Here is a 19,647-nt window from a genome sequence, read left to right as displayed (position 1 = left end):
CTTTCACAAGAGTTTAGGGTAATGTTATATTCATCAGCGAATACTCAATCCACACACTCCAACATCCTACCAACTTCCGAACCCTTCCAACTTGAGGATAGTCAAACGACGCGTTATGCGTTTTAAGCACAGATTTGAAGGAAAATTGATAATTTGGAACCTGATAATTGGGTACCAAAGTAAACTGGCGTTATGATCAATGGCAGTACCTTTTTACTGACTGACCAGTTATGCATACTGAGTAAATGAATACAAAAACTACTCTAATACTGTTTTCTGTTGGGATGAAAAACTTCTCTAAATTAAATAGGGTTGTATGTCAGCACTCAAAAGGTCAATAGTCTATTGGATGCTTGGCTAGCATATATAGGATTGGATTCTTTTCTCATCAGTCTAGCATTTCGATAAAAATTGGAACAAGCAAACGGCCAAGTAAAAGAGCACTTGATACGAAACGTTCAGATCAGAGACAGTGCTCTTAGAATCATTACAGAGACAACAATACAATTAGCAAGAAAATGTAAATCATCACACGGTAGCACTAGTACTAGACAGAAGAGCATCCTCAATCTTCTTTGCCATCCCTTGTAGAGAAGACTCCAAATAAGACTGGAAGTCCTCCAATCGCCACCCTTCGATCGGATCACAAACAAACGACCACTCGATCATGCACCCTTCATCGTCGTTTACCACCGGAACCACTTGTATGGTTCCAACATACGACTTGAACCCCATGTTACTCTCAACGATCTCGTAGCTGAAGCACCGTTTGATCGGATCAATCGCGGTCAGCTTCTCTTTGGCCCACTTAACGGTGGTCTCGTCGTTATCGGTAGCCGATCCGGCGCAGTAGCGGATCAGGCCCGGCTGACCGGGGACTCCCTCGACTTGGTAGCAAGTTTCAAGGCCTGGTAAGACTTCTTGTAAGTTGCAGAAATCGGCTAGGAAAGGCCAGACCTGTTGTGCTGGTGAGCTTTTGAGCTCGGCTGAGGTTTTGCCTTCCCATTTCGGCTGTGCTTGACCTTCTGATCCCATTAGAAAGATGCAGAGAGAGAAATGTGAAAGGGAGAAGGCTAGCTACCTCTACCTCATTGCAACCACATAAATTAAGCTTCTTCATATATGCTTTGGCTAAAGAGCTAGCGATATTGGATTTACAAAAACAACCTCGTCCTGTACCTCTAATGTGCTAGTGGGGCACTTTGGATGGTTTGATAGTCATTCATTCCGAAAATGCCAAAATACATGCATTTGAATACGTATGAACCAACAATATTGTTTAGTAATTGATCTGAGTCAACTGATCACGTGTTAGGAAAAGAAATGAAACAAAACTCTGCAAGAATTTTTCCGATCAGATCTGCTAATGGTGCACCGTGGATGGTCTACATTACAGGTTGTAAGTTGAGGATTCTTGTAAGTTGTAACAGAAGGATTCCAGTAATCAATTTCACTCCATTTTCCCAGTCTCATGGCACATGCGTCTTTTTCGAATATCAAACTATATTATTCATTTTACTGATATATAGAGGGAGTAGACTAGTAGCTAGATGCAAACTTACGATATATAGAGTAGACTAGTAGCTAGATGCAAACTTACGATCGCGAAAATACACAATATAAAAATATAACGATATATACAGTACAGGCAATATTAAATAATTAATTAGTCCAAATGGTAAGAACATACTCGATCTTCTTTGCTATGGATTGAAGGGAAGATTCACTAAAGGATTGAACGTCTTCCATTTCCCAGTCTCATGGCACATGGGTCCTTTTCGAACATCAAACTATATTATTCACTTGACTGATATATAGAGTGGAGTCAGTGGACTAATAGATAGAGGTAAACTTACGATCGTGAAAATACATAATATAGAAATATAACGATATATACAAGTAACACCAAATAATTACTTGGTTCAAATGGTAAGAACATGCTCGATCTTCTTTGCTATAGATTGAAGAGAAGATTCACCAAAGGATTGAACGTCTTCCATTTTCCTGCCCTCGGTCGGATCACAAACAAATGACCACTCGATCATGGAACCATCGTCGTTTATCGGGACTACATGCATTATTGCTACGTATGACTTAAACCCCATGTTACTATCAATGACCTCGTAGCTTAAGCACCGTTTGATTGGGTCGATCATCAGTAGCCTCTCTTTGGCCCACTTGATGGTCGACTCGTCACGATTGCTCGCAAATCCGGCGCAGTATCGAACTAGACCAGTTTGGCCGGCGATTCCCTCTAGTTGGTAACATGTCTCGACTTTGGGGAATACTTTGTGTAGGTTGCAGAAATCAGCCAAGAGAGGCCACACCTCTTGTGCTGCATGGCCATTCACCTCAGCAGAGGACTTGCCTCGCCATTTGGGCTGTGCCTGTTCTTCCATAGAGAAGGAAATACAAATTAGAAATCAAGGTACTAACATGCATGAAAAATATAGATTTCTGTCTAGGCTTTGAATTCTCATTACAACCCAAAACACATCCTCTATATATAAATTGGTTGTACTCGTTCACCCATTATATTCAGGACTATTTCAACCATAAAATATTTATATTTCGTTGTTTATTACTTAAAGCTGCAGTTTTGATTGACCAGGTCAAGCCGTCAAGGCTATAAAGTAATTGAGTCAACTCACAGATGTTACAAATAATTAGATTTTTAAATAAGTTTTTGCAAGGAAAAATGCTTGGCATCCCAAATATTTTTACCAAAATTGAGTCCCAAATGATGTGGTAGTTGCCATGTAATCATTTTCATTCCAATAATTTCTGACATGTCCACTTTATTTTTTATTTATTTCTTTTCATTTGAAAAAAAAAAGAAAAAAGAAATTCTGGTATTTTTATCTTCAATGTTCAAATTTAGGGTTCTAGCTACCAGAACATTAATTCATGAATCCAACCTAAGAGCACGTTCATCTTTTCTCAATTTAATAACATTTATATATGCTGCACAAAAATAGAACCTAGCTGACTAGCTCAACTAGAGATGAGCAAGTTCTTTTAATTTACTAGATGCTTGATCTTTGAAGAGGTAGTTTTGCATCTCCTGCCCATCAATTTTCTACCTAAAGATGTTTAGAATTTTTTATTTATTCAATTAGAGAATGAGCATATTGGGAAGATAAGATATATAGAACTAATTAATTAGAATTTCTTTTTCAATATTAATTGCTACAAGAGAATGGTCTTCGATTCTAGGGTTTGAAAAGAGAGAAAACAATGGCCTGCATATGAAAGAAATTTGCTGCATTTATGATCTTCAATTTTTTCCCTGAAAATAGATGAAAATAATAGGCACAAAGTGAAAATAATAAAGCAAGTTGGAAATTATCGAGTTAAGGTCATTATGTGGCAGTTAACACATCACTTGCCACATCATTTGAGATCAAATTTTGGTAAATATATTTGGGGTATGTAGCATCACTCTTTTGCAAGCAAGCAATCAAAGATTTTATAGAAAAACATTAAACCCAATTTTTATAAGTTTCATTCAAATAAGGACAAGAACCTTATGCTCAAGGAGAATAGAGCTGGCTTAATCCCTAATCTTTTATGTGTAGTTACGAAATTAAAACAATTTTTGTAAAAATGATTGTGATGCCACTATAGGTGGACTAACCCCAAAACAGGGGTTTCCTCTCTCTCTTTCTCTCTCTCTCTATGATGTAGTTTCTCTCTCTGAAGTAATTTGACATGAGATGACAAAGTCAACTATCACTTAAAAAAAAAAATTAAATGCAAATTTTAGAGGTATATATGAATAGAAGCTCCTTTAATGTTACCCATGTCTAAATGGTTTTTTTTTTTTGATCAAATAAGAACTTCATAAATAAAAACGAAGATTACAATGAGAATGAGAAATAAAACCTTCAACCGAAACTTTTCCCACTTGAGACGTCACAATGGACGTTTATACTAACACACTGTTGAAGCCAAACTAGGCCCCGACTCCAAAACGCACTACAGAAAAGACTTAACTAAAAAGACTAAACAAGAATCAGACAAAATGGCAGAAACAACAAGACGTGTTGGAACAGAGAAATCATAACACTTCACCGCTCGTCAGCTAAGAACACTAACTCCCACCCATAATCTACCTAGCCAGCATTTGATCGACCAAGCCAACACTTGTCGTTGCTTCAAACCCGACCAAAAGAACACCCAACACCGTCACCTAGGACTAAAGAACACCCAACACCGTCACCGTCCTATCATCAGCACCGTCAACTCATTAATGCTCTAACACACAATCGCCTCCGACCCAAAACTAGATAGGAAACGCTCCACTAGAAGACCATTAATGCTCGTCTATGCCACAGGCAGACTTTTTTGCTGACCCAAAACTAGATAGGAAACGCTCCACTAGAAGGCCATTAATGCTCGTCTATGCCACAGGCATAATTTTTTGCTGACCCAAAACTAGAATCGGAGCGACCCACTAGAAGGCCAAAGAGAAAGATTATTGTCTCTGCCAAACCCTATAGTACCTTTGAAACAACAGCTAATATCTAAAACCACCGACCCAAACCTAGGTGGTGTCTTATTACCAACAAAACGAAACAAAGTAAAAACCAAGCCCTAAAACACTATTGATAGTAGCCCAAGCACGCAAGCCCGGCCCAACAACCTCTTACCCCAACTTAGAACACCAACCCTCCAGGCCACCGCATCCACCACCAGGTTCGATCCATGAAGACCGAACCAAATCCTATCCGAACCACCACGGACTCGAGGCCGCCAATTAGACTCCGAACTCGCGCTGATTCAACCTGCACCGATCAACCCTTCATCTGCAACCGACCTGCAAACCTCCATCCTTCAACCTCCATTGTCCGAAAAATCCCAGAAGGAAAACTCAACCCCCGGCAGCAGACCGCCAATTGCCACCACAAAGCCGCCGCACTGAAATCCTCCACCACAAAACCGCCTTGTCACGATCCGACGAGAGATCCAACACGATCTGCCCCAAACATAGATCGAGCCTCCAGCTTCCATCCCTGAGCCGTACCTCCGCCATGGAATCACACCTTTAACACAACCTATCATCCTCTCCCTGACCGGAACGCAGCGGCAAGAGCGCTAGAGGTGTTCGGTCGGGAGAAGTGCGCACGCGAAAACCTGTTTTTTCCTCCCTTTTTTCCAAACTTGGATGCATTCCATGATTAACATTTCATGTCTGAATGTTAGAATTGTAAAAATTTGTCCTTATGAACATGATATGAAATTTTATGGATGTAATAATAAAATGGTCATTTGTTTAGGTTTTTTTGGTAGTTTGCTAAAGATTTTAAATGTTATCTCAAAAGAAAAAAAAAACTAATATTATACACTACAAGTACACTCGTCCAGTCGTCCCCATTAAAGGTTTATATTGACTTTAGAATTATTAATTAATCAAAAATCATGAATGGCGTTAATTTGCATTCTTGCATATTGAAAGATTGGGTTTACATCAATTAACTACAATAATATTGTATTACTTATTTTGTTTTGGCCAATATGGCATTGGTTTTGTTTAGTTCAAATGTTAAGTTTGAGTGTTTGACTAAGCAACAAAAGAAACAGAATGTTTGATTCATTATTATTGTATTGATCATTACAAGCTAATTAACCCCGATGACTTAATGTCCAAGTGCATCCTCCATTCTCTTAGACATGGAGTATAAGGAACTTTTCAAACCAACCCCTCCGACCCACCGGTTCAACGACCGTCATCAATCCTAACCGTCGATGCATGCGACTTGAACCCGGTGTTACAGTCAACGTAGCTCAGACAATCGAACGTTCAGCGTCGAACAATATCTTCTTGGAAAGCTAACACCGTTGGATGGGATTGAGGAACAGATGCAGAATCTGATGCAGCCGGACTCACCATTGGTGCCGTGGATCCCATAGCAAGTGCCTAGGGTTTGTAACCAGTTATGGAAGACTGGAAGTTGAAGAAGTCTTTGAACAGTGGCCATATGTGATTTGCCCTAGCCTTGTTAGCCTCGCAGAAACTTTGCCTTCCCATTAATTTTTTGCAACTCCACGAAGTAAGACCAAACCTGATGATCACAAAGAGTAAGATTTATAATAGTCAGTGAGGGATCCCTAATTAATAGGGACTTAACTATGGACATAGTTTTTTGTTCTCATCATCGAGTTGTAAGGACATGTCTCACATAAGTGCATAACACGAGTACTTCATGTGTTCATCCTATCAAAACATAACATTAGAAATAAAGTTACATATATATGAACATGTGACTTTGAACATGTATAAATCATGAGGTGCATGTACAATTTTCTATTTTTTCAGAGGTTTTATAAATTCAATTCTCTCTCCATTTTGTTAATGGTCGTTTACAAATTGATCGTTATTTTGAAATCATGAGGTGCATGTACAATTTTCTATTTCTTCAGAGGTTTTACAAATTTAATTCTCTCTCCAGTTTGCTAATGGTGGTTTACAAATTGATCGTTATTTCGTACCAAGTATTAAATCTGAAATTTAGATGTGTTTTTGGATCCAGTCAAAAAATGTAGAAGAAGGAGAAGAATAATAAGGTATATATGTATCATATCCATAAGTTCATGACATAAGTAATAATTTATCGTATCCTTGAAACAACTTTCAAAAAAAATATGATAGAATTTTGGTTATTGGTGAAGAATTTGTAATAAAATCTAGAAGCTAAAGAATATAAATTACAGCAGCTTTTTCATACTTAATTGATCACAATTGGCGGCAAACAAGGAAATTACAGAAATAAACTAAAATAGTCCATAAGTTTTAAATCTTTATTCTCATTGAAACCTAAACCCTAGGTTTCGAGTCTAGCAGTGGCGCCGGCCTCACTGCCGTTGCGTTCAGCGATACTAGACTTCGAGAATCTTGTGGGAGGAGCGAGCCTCTTCTAGGTCGAGTGGGGCTGACGGAGTTGTGAGGGGATCTCTTTCTTGGGGATCACTTTTCTAGGTCGAATATTATCTGTGGAAATTGGAAGAGGTAACGGGTTGGTGTAATCATCCGATGCTGGTTGTAGAAGGCTTCGGGTTTGGGGAAGGCGGATTCAAGGTAAGCGAATTGGGTGGTGCTGCAGCTTGTTGGCGGTGCAGTGATTTGGTGTGATCGGCGATCTCATTGCCCGTTATGTTGCCAAAGGGAGGCAGCGAAACTGCTCTTTGGTTCCTGCCTCGATGGAATGCTGGAAAGGCCGGCCATCGGAAAGCTTGGTGGCAGTGGCGGAGATGGATTAGCGGAGGTGCAGGGTTTTCATCCTCCTGCGTGCTTGGGTTTTGCCTGGGACTCGGCCTTTGGGCTTGGTCTTAGGTCTTGGGCCATTGGATTTTTAGCCTAGTTGGTTATTTAGATTTTTGTCTATGTTAGTAGAAGCTTCTCTAAAAGCCTTCGTAGAAGTATTTGGCTCTCTCGTACCACAATGGTCAATGGTGTGCTTGGCGTAGTAGGGTAAGATAGAATATATTGCCTATAAGGCGAGTTGATTTTGTTAGCATAGACTACTCAGTGCTTATAATGTCTATTTGAAGTAGTCTTTTGTACTATTCTTTGACCATGATCAAAAATCATATTAATTTATGAACTCTTTACCTTAAAAAAAATTGACGGCAAACTTTTTCTTTTTCTTTTCCATTCTAAATAGAATAAGCTCAAATCAACTGTTGTGAAGTTGTGTGTGCTCTAGTGTTTGGATTTGATGTTATAAAATCCGGCTTTTTTTTGGTAAAAAAAAAAAAAAAAAACCAACACTACATATTGACACTTGACAGAGATAGTTGGAAAAACAGTTGGGTGTTAAAGCATCTTCATAAAAGTATCATTTATTCCATGATCATGACCAAACCTATAGGAAGAAGAAGAAAGTAGTTGAAATCAAGTACACAAGGTTTGAATCTTTGAACTTCCCCAATTTGTAACTGATCATCCAGATCACGTTATTGTTTAATTGTTGCCTAGCTAAGAGTCTGAGGTTTCTCATCTCACAAGTCTTTAGGCATATATGCATCGAATAATTGCATCCCCTTAAAGCTAGACCAACATCATTGATGTATCATATGGAAGAAGTTGACGTGTAATTAACTAATAGAGTTACTGCGTTGGTTACATCATACACACAACTCATAAAATTAAAGTAAAATTTCACCTAACCAAAATTACAAAGACCACCATAACATTTCAAATTAACCTACCACAGCTAGGATATTCATCCAGATGAATTTCTGGCAACAAGAAAACCCAAAAATATTGTTTGCCTACTCAACCCCAAAATGATAAATATTCCAAGAACTCTATTATTGACCCTGATCTTAACATTTTACATAGGATCCTAGCTACTTACTAGCTATCATCATTATGATATCCAACACGCCAATAAAATAGTTAAAGTATTTCGATTTGCCTTAAACATTTTCATTTATAAATTTCAAAGTATGGGATAATGTAGGGCTAAAGGTAGGCTTACACCCAACTAAAGTTTCCACAAAACGGGTAGCCATTCAGTTTTCACTTTCTGCACTCCTTTATCTCCACCATTATTAGTCCATTATTATTTGTCTAATTAGCTTTTGATTTATTGACTTATTTCACTCTCCGATCCTCATAGGAAAATATATGATCCTCGCTTAAAGCAATACTCTCGTTTTAATATATATATATATATATATATATATATATATATATATATATATATATGAAGTGAAGGGTTTAAGATTAGAATGATTCTTGCACAAATATGACACTTATCGAGAAATGGTCTTAATTTTTTGTAACATGAATTTTTGACATGAAAGCGCAAAGATTGAAAATTCATGGCGCTGTTCGATGGTTTTGGGACCTAGCCTTTGTGAAAATAATTTAAACCTTCAACTGAAGCACCCTTGTTTTGTAGGGACAACATATGCAAATTAACAAAGAAGAAACCCCAGTAAGAATGGTTTGGAAAATAATTTAAAAAATAAAAGAAACAGCACAAAACAAAAGTAATCATTACACATGGTATGCAATACTTATCAACACTGATTATAAACTTGTTTAACAAGAAAAAACATTATTAAAGAAATAGTCTTTAACCTTTAGCCCACAAGAAAGAAAAGCCCAATAAAAATATGGGCCCCATCATTTCTACCTTCTTTGGCCCTTTAAAATGGTTCCAACTTCTAGCTTCAAACTCCTCCCTAGTTTCATAAACTCTGTGATCTTTATCTCTCCCTCTCTTAAATCTCCAAGTTGTTTAGCCTGATAGCCTTTGAGTTCTACTCTCTATAAGCTCAAAAATGGAATCTACTACCACACCAGAGATAGCAAAGAAGCTAAGCAACATGTTACGTCTAATGAAGAAACGTGGCAAGATCCTAGGCAAGTCGGTAAACGACTTCATACTCCGCCACCACACCACCCTCGACTCAGTCCGCTGCCGCTCACTCGACGACGTGCACGTGTCATTCGTGTACCCCATGGAGTACGAGTTCAGCTGCAGCAGCAGCCCACCACACCACCAACGGTCGCGTACACCCGGCCACCTTAGCAGCAGCAAGCGCAACAACATCAACTACTACAACGGCCGTTATCATCACCAGCACTCGCGGCGGTCCGTTTACGTGCCGATGATGTGCGAAGACGTTTTGGGGAGTAAGAATGTGTCCTTCTGCGGCGGTGACGTGGTGGAGCCGCTGCGGCTGAGGCCGAGGGTGAGGAAGGTTAGGATAACGGAGTGGGAGCCGTTATTTCCGTTGAACACCAGTGAAGAAGAGGAGGAGGAGGAGGAGTGGCATGTGGACAAGGCAGCGCAGGAATTCATCGACAAGTTTTATCGGGATCTAATGTTGCAAAAGTGGAATTCGGTAGCAGATCGATGCTTTTAGCTGATGACGCGTCAGTACGTACAGGCTCGTGAGACGTGATCGAAGTTAGGGTTTTTACTATGTGGAACGTACTCCGGCCGGGACGACGTAGTGAATCTTAACCATGTATCCATGCATGCATCATGAGAAGAAGATCCTAGTTTTCACTTTTTACTTTTCTAGTATTGTACTGCTGGCGTACGGTAAAGACTGAGGCATCAGGATTCCCTTGCATGGAATATGAAATATTGCAGGAATTCTTCAGAATTAATGTTTAACATGTTATCTTATATATGTATAACTAAGACTTTTCTTTTTCTAATGAGGTTTCTGGTTTACAAAAGAAATGTGGCCGGCCGGTATAAAGCACCTATAATTCCTATGGCGTGTAAATTGCAATTGGATGGGAAATTTGGAATATTCTTTCTTCTTTGCTTTAATCCGCAATTTCTTTTGGGGACTCTTGAGAATAATTTAACAGTGGAGGGGACATTATAAAAGTAGAAACTGCACTTTGGTTGGCAACGGTTCGTTCTTAATTAATTACGAGGAGCTTGATTATTGAGAATAGACTTGTGAATGGATCTAATTTTGATCAGAATATGGTTGCAAGTTAGAAGAGTATAATTTCACCGATTAGTACGATATAATTGATAGCTCGTTAATTTCATAGATCAAATATAATCATTAGTTAGAGTTGATAAAAATCCAACCAGAATTGCCAGCCCACAGTATTCACTAGTCACTGAGTGAATGATCGAGATTAATATACTTATAATAATACCTTGTCTGAAAGTGCGATCTAAAAACATTTTTTAAATTTGAGAAAAACAATTTTTTTACAAGGAAAACTAAGTGCTTCTTCATTATGATTTATAATTAATTTTTTTTGTAAGAATTCAAAGGCACTTCTAATCATCATACAATCAATCCCAAATAGACTTGTATTAATTACGGTCGATTGATAAGTCAAATCCAATAAAATGTCATGTCTTCTGAGATGAGGATTGTTTCTGTTGGGCCTGAATGCCTAACAAGTTTTGAAGCTTGGAATTCTACACTATGGACTAAGTCAATGGGTTTCACTAAATGCATCGACATTCAAATGGATGGATGTTTCTCGAAAAGTGGACCATAATTTTCTAGGACTAGTAGAGTTGTAGGTCAGATGAGCGGAAAAGATTTGAAAACCTGTTTCCACATGGCAACAGATTTTCTGTACGTTTCTGCCTTGAAGCATCCAGAATGAGTGAGTTGGTCAATTAAGCCATTCATTCATTTCATAAATTGACACAAAATTGGTAAAATAACAAGCAGCGCAATCTCCACCTAGTTTTCTAGCTCACACCAAATTCCGAACAGCATGGAGGATGCTCAGCGCGCTCCTACTCATCATTTATTTTAGTTCTGGACAACTCATTGTCACGAGCAAAAATGGTTGTTACCGTTGGCCCCCGTAGAAGGCTGTAGAATGTAGTATAATAACTTATTCATATGCCGCACAAAAAATTAATCGAAACAGATTCCATGATCATGACAAAAATAGAAGAGAGTTTTACCAAGATTTTTATCATTCAATTGCCTTCCAGGCTTTCCACATTAGACTTATTTTTATTTTATTTTATTATATCAACAACTCAGAATACACAACAAATAACCTTTTGTGAGTCAAACTCACAATCTCCCATCTGTGAAGAAAACCTATTTTTCGATTACATTTCGATAAATCAACCGTTAGATGTTTAGTTATACATGAGTAAATTATTTTTGAAAATTTTGTTTCAAATTACTTATAGTTACCAAATATGTCAAATTTGAATGTTTCATATTCATAAATAATAAATCATGATTTTTTTAAAAGAATAAAATAAAATAATAAATCACGTTTATGAACGTCTTAATAATTTTCAATTTGGTTGAAAATTTACTGAACTGATCTAGATAGTAAAAATGCATCTAATAATTGTTTGCCAAAATATAGTTAAAAAGTGAGTCTCACAACCATTGATTATAAACTCTTCGTGAAATCCTCATCTTAATGATCCTCGTTAAAAACCAACATGCCAAATGATATGATCTTGATCCGAAAACTTTCTACTTTCTAGTATTATTACCGACTGGAATAACGGTAAAACGAAATTGATAATAAACAACGGCTCTTGTAGGGTGCTGCGTTTTTTAAATTTACCTTCCTCCTCTTCATCTCCTCTCTTTCTATCCATCTGTTCCTCTCTCTCTAGAAAATCTAGAATCCCCGTGTTTCCCTCCACAGATCTCCAATTTCCTTCTCACCAACTCCCCCTCTCTCTTTCTATCCCACACATTTCTCCGCCCATCGCTTCATTTTCCTCCGCCGATCATCTAGATTCTTCCCGATAACCTCCGTTTTCCGGCCGGTCTTCATGGACCACCGACCTTCTTACCATGCCTGAGCCGCGCCGCAGAAATCGGACCCCTAAAAACCCGAACCCGATTACCCGAAGGGCCGCACTGAGGAAGACGAATTGTGGTAAAATTAGTAAGAGTAGGAATAATCGGAAGAAGAAGAGCGGTCCGGTACTCGAAACGAGGTCGTTTGAGTTGAAGGAACACCAGGTTAGGGATTTCAGAGCCATGGATGAGTACGATAGCGGTGGCCGCAGCGGCGATAAGGGTCCGGTAGCTGAGGAAGAAATCTCAGCTCCTATTCCCGACAAGGTTCACTCTTTTTCTCACTGATTCCGATTTTTCAATTTTTTTTTTTATATGATTTTTCTGTGTTGCTTGAGTTTTCTTGTTATTATATACACTTTTTTTTTTTCAACAAAGTCTAGGCAACCTAAGCAGTGTTTAGGAAGAATTTTGTTTCTTGTTATTAATATCTGAATTTGATGAAGCTCTGTTTGTTTGTTTGTTTGTTTTGCATGCGCTAGTTTTTTGTGTTCTTACTTAGAGTTAGGATGGTGAATATATGGATTTTGATTCTGATTTTGTTTCCATCTTGTTTAAATGGATACCGGGCATGGCAATACATTGCAGTCTCCTTCTGCAAATGCTTGTCAGTCGTGAAACTGTTTGGGATATTTATGTTGATTTTAGTTGCTGCTGATTACCGGAGTTATTGAAAACAGGTCCAGGTTGGTGGTTCCCCGCTGTACAAAGTAGAGAGGAAATTGGGGAAAGGAGGCTTTGGACAAGTATATGTTGGCCGGCGCACTGCACCCGGCCCTGGAGCTATTGAGGTGTGTGATCATCTTCGTTATGGTTGAATAACTCAGAGTTCATTATGTTGAATTTGTATGGTTAATGTGCTCCATTGATCTCAACCTTAGGTTGCCTTGAAATTTGAGCATAGAAGCAGTAAAGGATGTAATTATGGCCCACCATATGAATGGCAAATTTACAAGTAAGGCTACTCTCATCTTGTTGTATATTTCAGCTCTGCATAACACATTCTCACTATCTTAGTCTTACATAATAAGTTTCTAATTCACATGATCATATGTACGTGCAGTGCACTTGGTGGTAGTCATGGAGTTCCAAGAGTTCATTATAAGGGTCGGCAAGCTGACTACTATATCATGGTATGAGTTGTTTGCTGCACATATGAGTTTATGACATTAAAGTATAGTTTCTCATTAGCCAGATTTGTGAATTATATTCAAATAAGCCTGATTTGCGTACAGGTTATGGATATTCTTGGGCCTAGTTTGTGGGATGTCTGGAATAACAGCTCGCACACGTAAGTTTTTCCTATATTTCCAATTAAAGGAATAAAATTTCATTCTTTTTTTTTGAAACAGTAACTGTTGTCTCCCCATGTAACGTTCACTTCTAACCTTTGGAATTGCAGAATGTCAATTGAAATGGTTGCATGTATTGCCATTGAGGCAATTTCCATATTGGAGAAGATGCACTCTAGAGGGTAATGATTTTTATTGCATTTTTTTCTTTTGTTCTCATGTCAATAGTCTTTAATATAATTACAAAACATTTATGGCTGAGCATCTTTGACATAACTTCCATGAATATAGAACCCCATTGTCAATTAAATTTAAATTTTATAAATGTGGCATGTTGGCTGAATCGGTATCCACAACATCCTGATACTCATTTCCAGTATAGAAACTGTTGTTAGTAGGTCATGGGGTTATTTAGTCTTTTATCTTTGTAGTTTCTGGTGCTATAAAGCAATGACTTCACTTTCCAATAGCCTGGTTTCCCATAAACGAAACAAAATGACAATTCTGAGTTGCTGGGAGCCTTATCAAGCTATCATTGCATGGTTTCATTGTTTGTCTGATGATGATCTTGGCAGATATGTGCATGGAGATGTGAAACCTGAGAACTTTTTGCTTGGTCCGCCTGGAACTCCTGAGGAGAAGAAGCTATTCCTTGTTGACCTTGGATTAGGTATGCTATAGTTATTTATTCTCCTTAGAGCTGACTTTACTTCCAGAGAACTGTGGCTAATGCCTCATCATCTCATGACCTTTTTGACTTAATAGCCACAAGGTGGCGAGATAGTTCAACTGGCCTGCATGTAGATTATGATCAACGTCCAGATGTTTTCAGGTAAAATAAACATTTGTTTTACTGTAAAAATATTTTGGTCCTTTTAATATATATATATATATATATATATATATATATATATATATGATCAATAGTAATATAGTTATTACCATTCAGGGGAACTGTGCGGTATGCAACCTGAATTTTGGAAATTATGAACCTGATAATACATTTGTTGCAGGGGAACTGTGCGGTATGCAAGTGTGCATGCTCATCTTGGTAGAACTGGTAGCAGGAGAGATGACTTGGAATCTTTAGCTTACACATTGATATTTCTTCTCCGTGGGCGGTTACCTTGGCAAGGATACCAGGTTCATAATTTCCAAAATTCAGTCGGTTTATGCTTCTATCTCCTTGGTGTATGCCATGCTAACAACATTCTTTTGTTAGGGAGAAAATAAAGGATTCCTTGTCTGCAAGAAAAAGATGGCCACTTCTCCAGAAACTCTATGTTGCTTTTGCCCTCAACCATTCAGACTGTTTGTTGAGCATGTGGTGAATTTGAAGTTTGATGAAGAACCGAACTATGCAAAATATATATCCCTTTTTGATGGAGTTGTTGGTCCAAATCCAGATATTAGACCAATAAATACTGATGGTGCTCAGAAGGTGCTTTCCATGTTCTTGCATTTCTATAGCCTATATTATGCATGATTAGCTATGTACATTGGTTTAGAGTTCATCTAACATGTATGTCTTGCATGGTAAAGCTTATATGTCAGGTTGGACAAAAGAGAGGGCGATTAACCATGGAGGAAGAGGACGACGAGCAGCCAAAGAAGAAAATTCGCATGGGGATGCCGGCAACACAATGGATTAGTGTTTACAATGCTCGTAGGCCTATGAAGCAAAGGTATATCCCTGAAGTTACATTTTGGATTTATAAAATCAAAATTTGACCAAGTGGACTAAGTTGATGTTTTCATCTCTTGTAGATATCACTACAATGTGGCAGATGTGAGGCTTTCCCAACATATTGAGAAAGGAAATGAAGATGGGTTGTTTATCAGCAGTGTGGCTTCCTGTTCAAATCTTTGGGCTCTCATTATGGATGCTGGAACTGGATTCAGTTCCCAAGTTTATGAACTCTCTCCATTTTTTCTCCACAAGGTTTGTGTTCTATTAATGTAAAATGGTGTTCTATTGAAGATTTAATATTCAGCTTACTACTACTGCACAAGCATCGGTGCTTATATGCATTGAATTTTTCTTCTAACTAAATGCTGTGTAGACTAGACATAGAGCTTTTGCAAATTAACATAACATATCATGCCATTTATGTATTGTTTGAAGGAATGGATCATGGAACAATGGGACAAAAATTTCTATATCAGCGCAATAGCAGGAGCTAACAATGGAAGCTCTTTGGTTGTAATGTCTAAAGGTTAGTCTTAAGTTTCAGGAAAGCCAGATTGCTTTATAAATTTTACATGTCTTAACTTTTCTTCTATTGTTTCTTATAGGGACCTCATTCTTACAGCAGTCCTATAAAGTCAGTGAGTCATTTCCTTTCAAGTGGATTAATAAAAAATGGAGGGAAGGATTTTATGTTACTGCAATGGCCACTGCAGGGAGTAGATGGGCTATTGTTATGTCTCGGGGTGCAGGATTTTCTGACCAGGTCTTATTCGGATTCTCAAATATTTGTTCTATTTGAATACCATTTGCTTATGAAATAAAGTGTGTTGATTATTGTGTTTTGCCTTCCTTGAAATGACTAATTTCAGGTTGTAGAACTGGATTTTCTGTATCCTAGTGAAGGTATTCATCGAAGGTGGGACAGTGGTTACCGCATCACGTCAACTGCAGCAACTTGGGATCAGGCAGCTCTTGTTCTTAGTGTTCCAAGGAGAAAACCTGCTGATGAAACACAAGAGACTCTTCGAACCTCTGCTTTTCCAAGTACACATGTGAAGGTAGATTGATTATTTGATTTATCATTTTTTCCTGCTTGTCCTTTCAATGTTATTCTTCTTTCTGAGAGCTCAAATTTCTGTGTGACAATTGTGCAGGAGAAATGGGCAAAAAACCTTTACATAGCATCTATTTGTTATGGTCGAACTGTGTCATGAACAACATTGGGATGCCATCGATCTAATTTTGACAGATTATGAACAACAACCAGCTTTACATTTACTGCCTCTTTGGAATCAAAGATCCTCTCACAGCAAATTGATTGGTCTTGGCCTTTGGAGTTGATGTATGCTAAACTCTTCTTTATTGCCACCATAACATAGCATCTGTTAGAAGCACTTGTGCACTGTCTTTCAATCTCTTGAGCTTATTTATTCTCACCTATTGTTAAAAAGTTTGTATATTCTGAGCAATAAAACCTTGGTTGAAGGGATGTGCACAAGTCATAATTTGGGATCGAATTTTGGGAATGTCACCTATCATTTGCTGTGATTCTGAACCAGTCTGTACTGAGCTTTGTTCCTTTTTTCTTTTTCTTTTTTTGGGGGAGGGGGAAAAGTGCTCCTTTTATGGAATTTTAGATGGGATGTTTCAGTTCAACCTGAAAAACAGAAAGCATTTGTATACTTTACAACATCAGTATGTAATGGTTTCTAATTATTTTTTTGGCCGGCCACTTTTAAAATGTTCGTGTGTTTCTGAATTACTATCCACTGTACATTGCTGGACAATTATTTTTTACACTACACAAGAGTTGGCAATGCTGTATTATCAGTGAATATATGAGTATCACAGGTTGAATAATTGATAATTTGGTCAAGGTCTTCGAAGCAGAAACACAGCAGGGAAGTTTACATGTATGAAGCAAGACTTATGATGCCAAGAGGGAAAACCTATCTTTCTGCTGGTAAGTTGTAAGGTCACAAGGAAATTTTCTTTAAATTTTTCTTTCTTACAGTTTAAGATGTGACTTTGGTCTGTCTTGGTTTTGTAGCTGTGTGTTTCATCATTGACTGGCTATCGGTTTAACTGGACAATACAGCACTCAGTTCAATTTTGTATGCTAGAACTGGTAAGCAGTTTCTTCCTCTCTCTGCTTTCATTTTGCAATTTTGGTCATTCAATATGCTCTAAACAAATTTATTTCTTATATCTAACAGGTATTAAGAAAAGCTGGAATGTGGCTTTGTGAGGGAAGTTTATAGTTTATACACTGAAAGTTTGTTTGTAGCTCTGACTCTTAGATATCCATCTAGTGATACTGTTGGAGAGTTGTTAAAACTTGAACACGAGGTATGACATATCTTTCTCTTGAAATCAGATGCATTGTCCTGACTTAACTATTTTAACTATTTGATGCATTTCTAACTTTGGGTTTAGGAGCTTGGCCTTGTTAATTGCCACAGGAGATGTTACTGCTTTTTACTATTAACTAGTCGAAATTGGGTGAAATATTTTGACATGATGGATAATGGATACTGAATGATATCCTAGTGTAGTGGTAGACAGTAGACAACTTTTACATGCTTGCAAACGATGCGTTATTTGCTTATATGCTCTTATTATGATCATGCATTTTTAAGTTTCTAAATATAACTGGTGTAGCAGTTGGTACACAGTTATTCCCCTTAACTCCCCAAACATTGGGCTTTTTCTTCCGGTTGTAGGTCGTGAAGTGGTTCTAGGAAGTTTCAATCTGGCTGCACTGGTCATGGCTTTAAAGAAGACAAACCCAAGACGAACATGAGGCATCTTGGTCAAATGGGGAGCTGGTTATTTATTTCACAGTTGAATATTATTGAATTTAACTCATTTGTGGACACATCTTTATGGAGATCCCTTCTGTGATTGCTACTCGCCTTCATTCATGCAACAAAAGCTTACATATACACAAAATGTCACAAGACTCTTGGAGTTATCAGACATTTACCGGCATCCTTTTTGAGTCTGTATATCTTGCCCGAGTGAGTTTAAACCACTAGTCTACCACCTACAAGCCCTATAACCAGTCATCATAAACCTCACCATCACAGCCGTCCGAAAATAAGAAAAGAAATCCATATTTCATAATCAAGCATTCGATGAGTGCCTGCCAACAAGACCCATACAAATGCAAATCTACAGTGAAAAAAAGGAACCGGGAAACAAATCTTCACCAAGACGAGGGCGACATCGATGCCGCTTCAGCCATTGCTGGACGACATGTACCAAACGCCTCCTTTCTCGCTGAGTCGCTGGCTTTGCTCCAAGTTGTTGCATCCGGAATTGCTCCAAACGCAAGCCTTGCGATGTACAGAATCGCCCCTCGGAATCACCCACCCATTTTGAGAAACTGCGGGTTACAAATCAATGGCTACGTAATGGAAGTGTCAAAAAAATTGAGTTTATTAATAAAGGCTGAGGACAGCAGTACCAACATTTTATTTCAAAAAAAAAACTAGAAGTGTTTTAAAACCTTCTAGGGTGAAGACGAGTGTCAGGCACTCAGGTCCTCATAAGCTGATGTTTCCGGAGACAGCCAAGTTCAGAGTTATGTGGAAGTGGGTTTCAGTACGGGATTCAGTGTTGTTCTCTGTGATGGATGTGAGTGTTGAAGTTGACCTGTTGAAGCTAGTAGTCTGTGGTGCTAAATTCCTTTCATGAGTTTCAATATCCATGAACACCAGATTAATTTGATTATGAATAGCTAGCTAGACAATAGAAAATAAACATTTCCAATAAATAAAATCCAATGACATTGAATTCATCCCATTAACAATTCAAGCTCACCAAAATCCAACTTCCCATTCATCAAATGCACGTACAACCTGTTAACAGAGAGAGTAAAAATTTGCCGCATTTTTACCAAATCTACAGCTATTGTACACGTGTCTAGAAACTATATAAGCTGTTGTTGTAACCCTTTTCAATTCATTCGATCAATATAGTAGCATAGTCTCTCTATTTTCTCTGCATTTTCTTCTTCTTCTTCTTCAAGCTTTCATGGTATCACGAGCTCAGGTTGATCGGTGACCTAGGGTTTAATCAACAAGATTTCAAGATCAGTATCATCTCTGTTGTGCTGTACGTTGTTAGAGTTTGCAATATCAGTAACATTAATACCACGAAAGGTGTAGCAAGTCGCATCCATTGATAGTTGAGCTTATTGTCGTCTACAAAATTCCATTGTTGGTTGCTATCTCTACACTGATTGCTTAGCATCCATTGCGATATTCTTGGTTGGTCTACTCTATTGGTCTGCAAGATTAATTGATAAATTTTGTTCGTTTCTTGAAGAAGCATTATAGAAAAGTTACAGAAGAACCACTATTGTTTAAT

General features: G+C 38.0%; 4 protein-coding genes across 7 annotated transcripts; 2 read left to right on the top strand and 2 right to left on the bottom strand.

Annotated features, from left to right (window-relative positions):
* Positions 1-367: 367 nt before the first annotated feature.
* On the bottom strand, positions 368-1,111 carry LOC112168860 (lachrymatory-factor synthase). The gene has a single exon (XM_024305779.2). It carries the CDS (start codon positions 1,033-1,035, stop codon positions 529-531), a length of 507 nt encoding a protein of 168 aa, XP_024161547.1. The 5' UTR covers positions 1,036-1,111; the 3' UTR covers positions 368-528.
* Positions 1,112-1,922: 811 nt separating this feature from the next.
* On the bottom strand, positions 1,923-2,399 carry LOC112171773 (lachrymatory-factor synthase). Its single transcript, XM_024308904.1, has one exon. It carries the CDS (start codon positions 2,397-2,399, stop codon positions 1,923-1,925), a length of 477 nt encoding a protein of 158 aa, XP_024164672.1.
* Positions 2,400-9,208: 6,809 nt separating this feature from the next.
* Positions 9,209-10,183, top strand: LOC112174056. The gene has a single exon (XM_024311756.2). The coding sequence runs from the start codon at positions 9,295-9,297 to the stop codon at positions 9,880-9,882; it is 588 nt and encodes a 195-aa protein (XP_024167524.1). The 5' UTR covers positions 9,209-9,294; the 3' UTR covers positions 9,883-10,183.
* Positions 10,184-12,033: 1,850 nt separating this feature from the next.
* On the top strand, positions 12,034-18,942 carry LOC112172131 (casein kinase 1-like protein HD16). Of its 4 annotated transcripts, none has more exons than XR_002925233.2 (20): positions 12,034-12,558; positions 12,972-13,082; positions 13,173-13,246; positions 13,355-13,424; positions 13,527-13,582; positions 13,694-13,765; positions 14,159-14,253; positions 14,349-14,415; positions 14,597-14,726; positions 14,806-15,024; positions 15,126-15,268; positions 15,351-15,525; positions 15,709-15,799; positions 15,879-16,036; positions 16,143-16,331; positions 16,428-16,615; positions 17,164-17,236; positions 17,324-17,401; positions 17,490-17,622; positions 17,997-18,942. XR_002925233.2 is itself a non-coding variant. In XM_024309327.2 (16 exons), exons 1-16 carry the CDS (start codon positions 12,286-12,288, stop codon positions 16,485-16,487), a joined length of 1,983 nt encoding a protein of 660 aa, XP_024165095.1. In that variant the 5' UTR covers positions 12,034-12,285; the 3' UTR covers positions 16,488-17,014. The 4 variants fall into 4 exon arrangements, 1 of the variants encoding a protein (XP_024165095.1); XR_002925232.2 differs by having other exon boundaries at positions 17,151-17,236; XR_002925234.2 differs by having other exon boundaries at positions 17,125-17,236.
* The last annotated feature ends 705 nt before the right edge of the window (positions 18,943-19,647 follow it).

Source organism: Rosa chinensis, chromosome 6 (assembly GCF_002994745.2).
Source record: "Rosa chinensis cultivar Old Blush chromosome 6, RchiOBHm-V2, whole genome shotgun sequence".
Lineage (NCBI taxonomy): Eukaryota > Viridiplantae > Streptophyta > Magnoliopsida > Rosales > Rosaceae > Rosa > Rosa chinensis.
The sequence above is the reverse complement of the archived record's forward strand: the minus strand, read 5'-3'. Positions and strand labels throughout refer to the sequence as shown.

Bases quoted from the DNA above. Each gene is read 5' to 3' on its own strand.
- LOC112168860 (XM_024305779.2), bottom strand. From the start codon at position 1,035: ATGGGATCAGAAGGTCAAGCACAGCCGAAATGGGAAGGCAAAACCTCA.
- LOC112171773 (XM_024308904.1), bottom strand. From the start codon at position 2,399: ATGGAAGAACAGGCACAGCCCAAATGGCGAGGCAAGTCCTCTGCTGAG.
- LOC112174056 (XM_024311756.2), top strand. From the start codon at position 9,295: ATGGAATCTACTACCACACCAGAGATAGCAAAGAAGCTAAGCAACATG.
- LOC112172131 (XM_024309327.2), top strand. From the start codon at position 12,286: ATGCCTGAGCCGCGCCGCAGAAATCGGACCCCTAAAAACCCGAACCCG. The intron at 13,425-13,526 runs GTATGAGTTGTT...ATTTGCGTACAG, and splicing joins AAGCTGACTACTATATCATG to GTTATGGATATTCTTGGGCC. The intron at 15,269-15,350 runs GTATATCCCTGA...CATCTCTTGTAG, and splicing joins CGTAGGCCTATGAAGCAAAG to ATATCACTACAATGTGGCAG.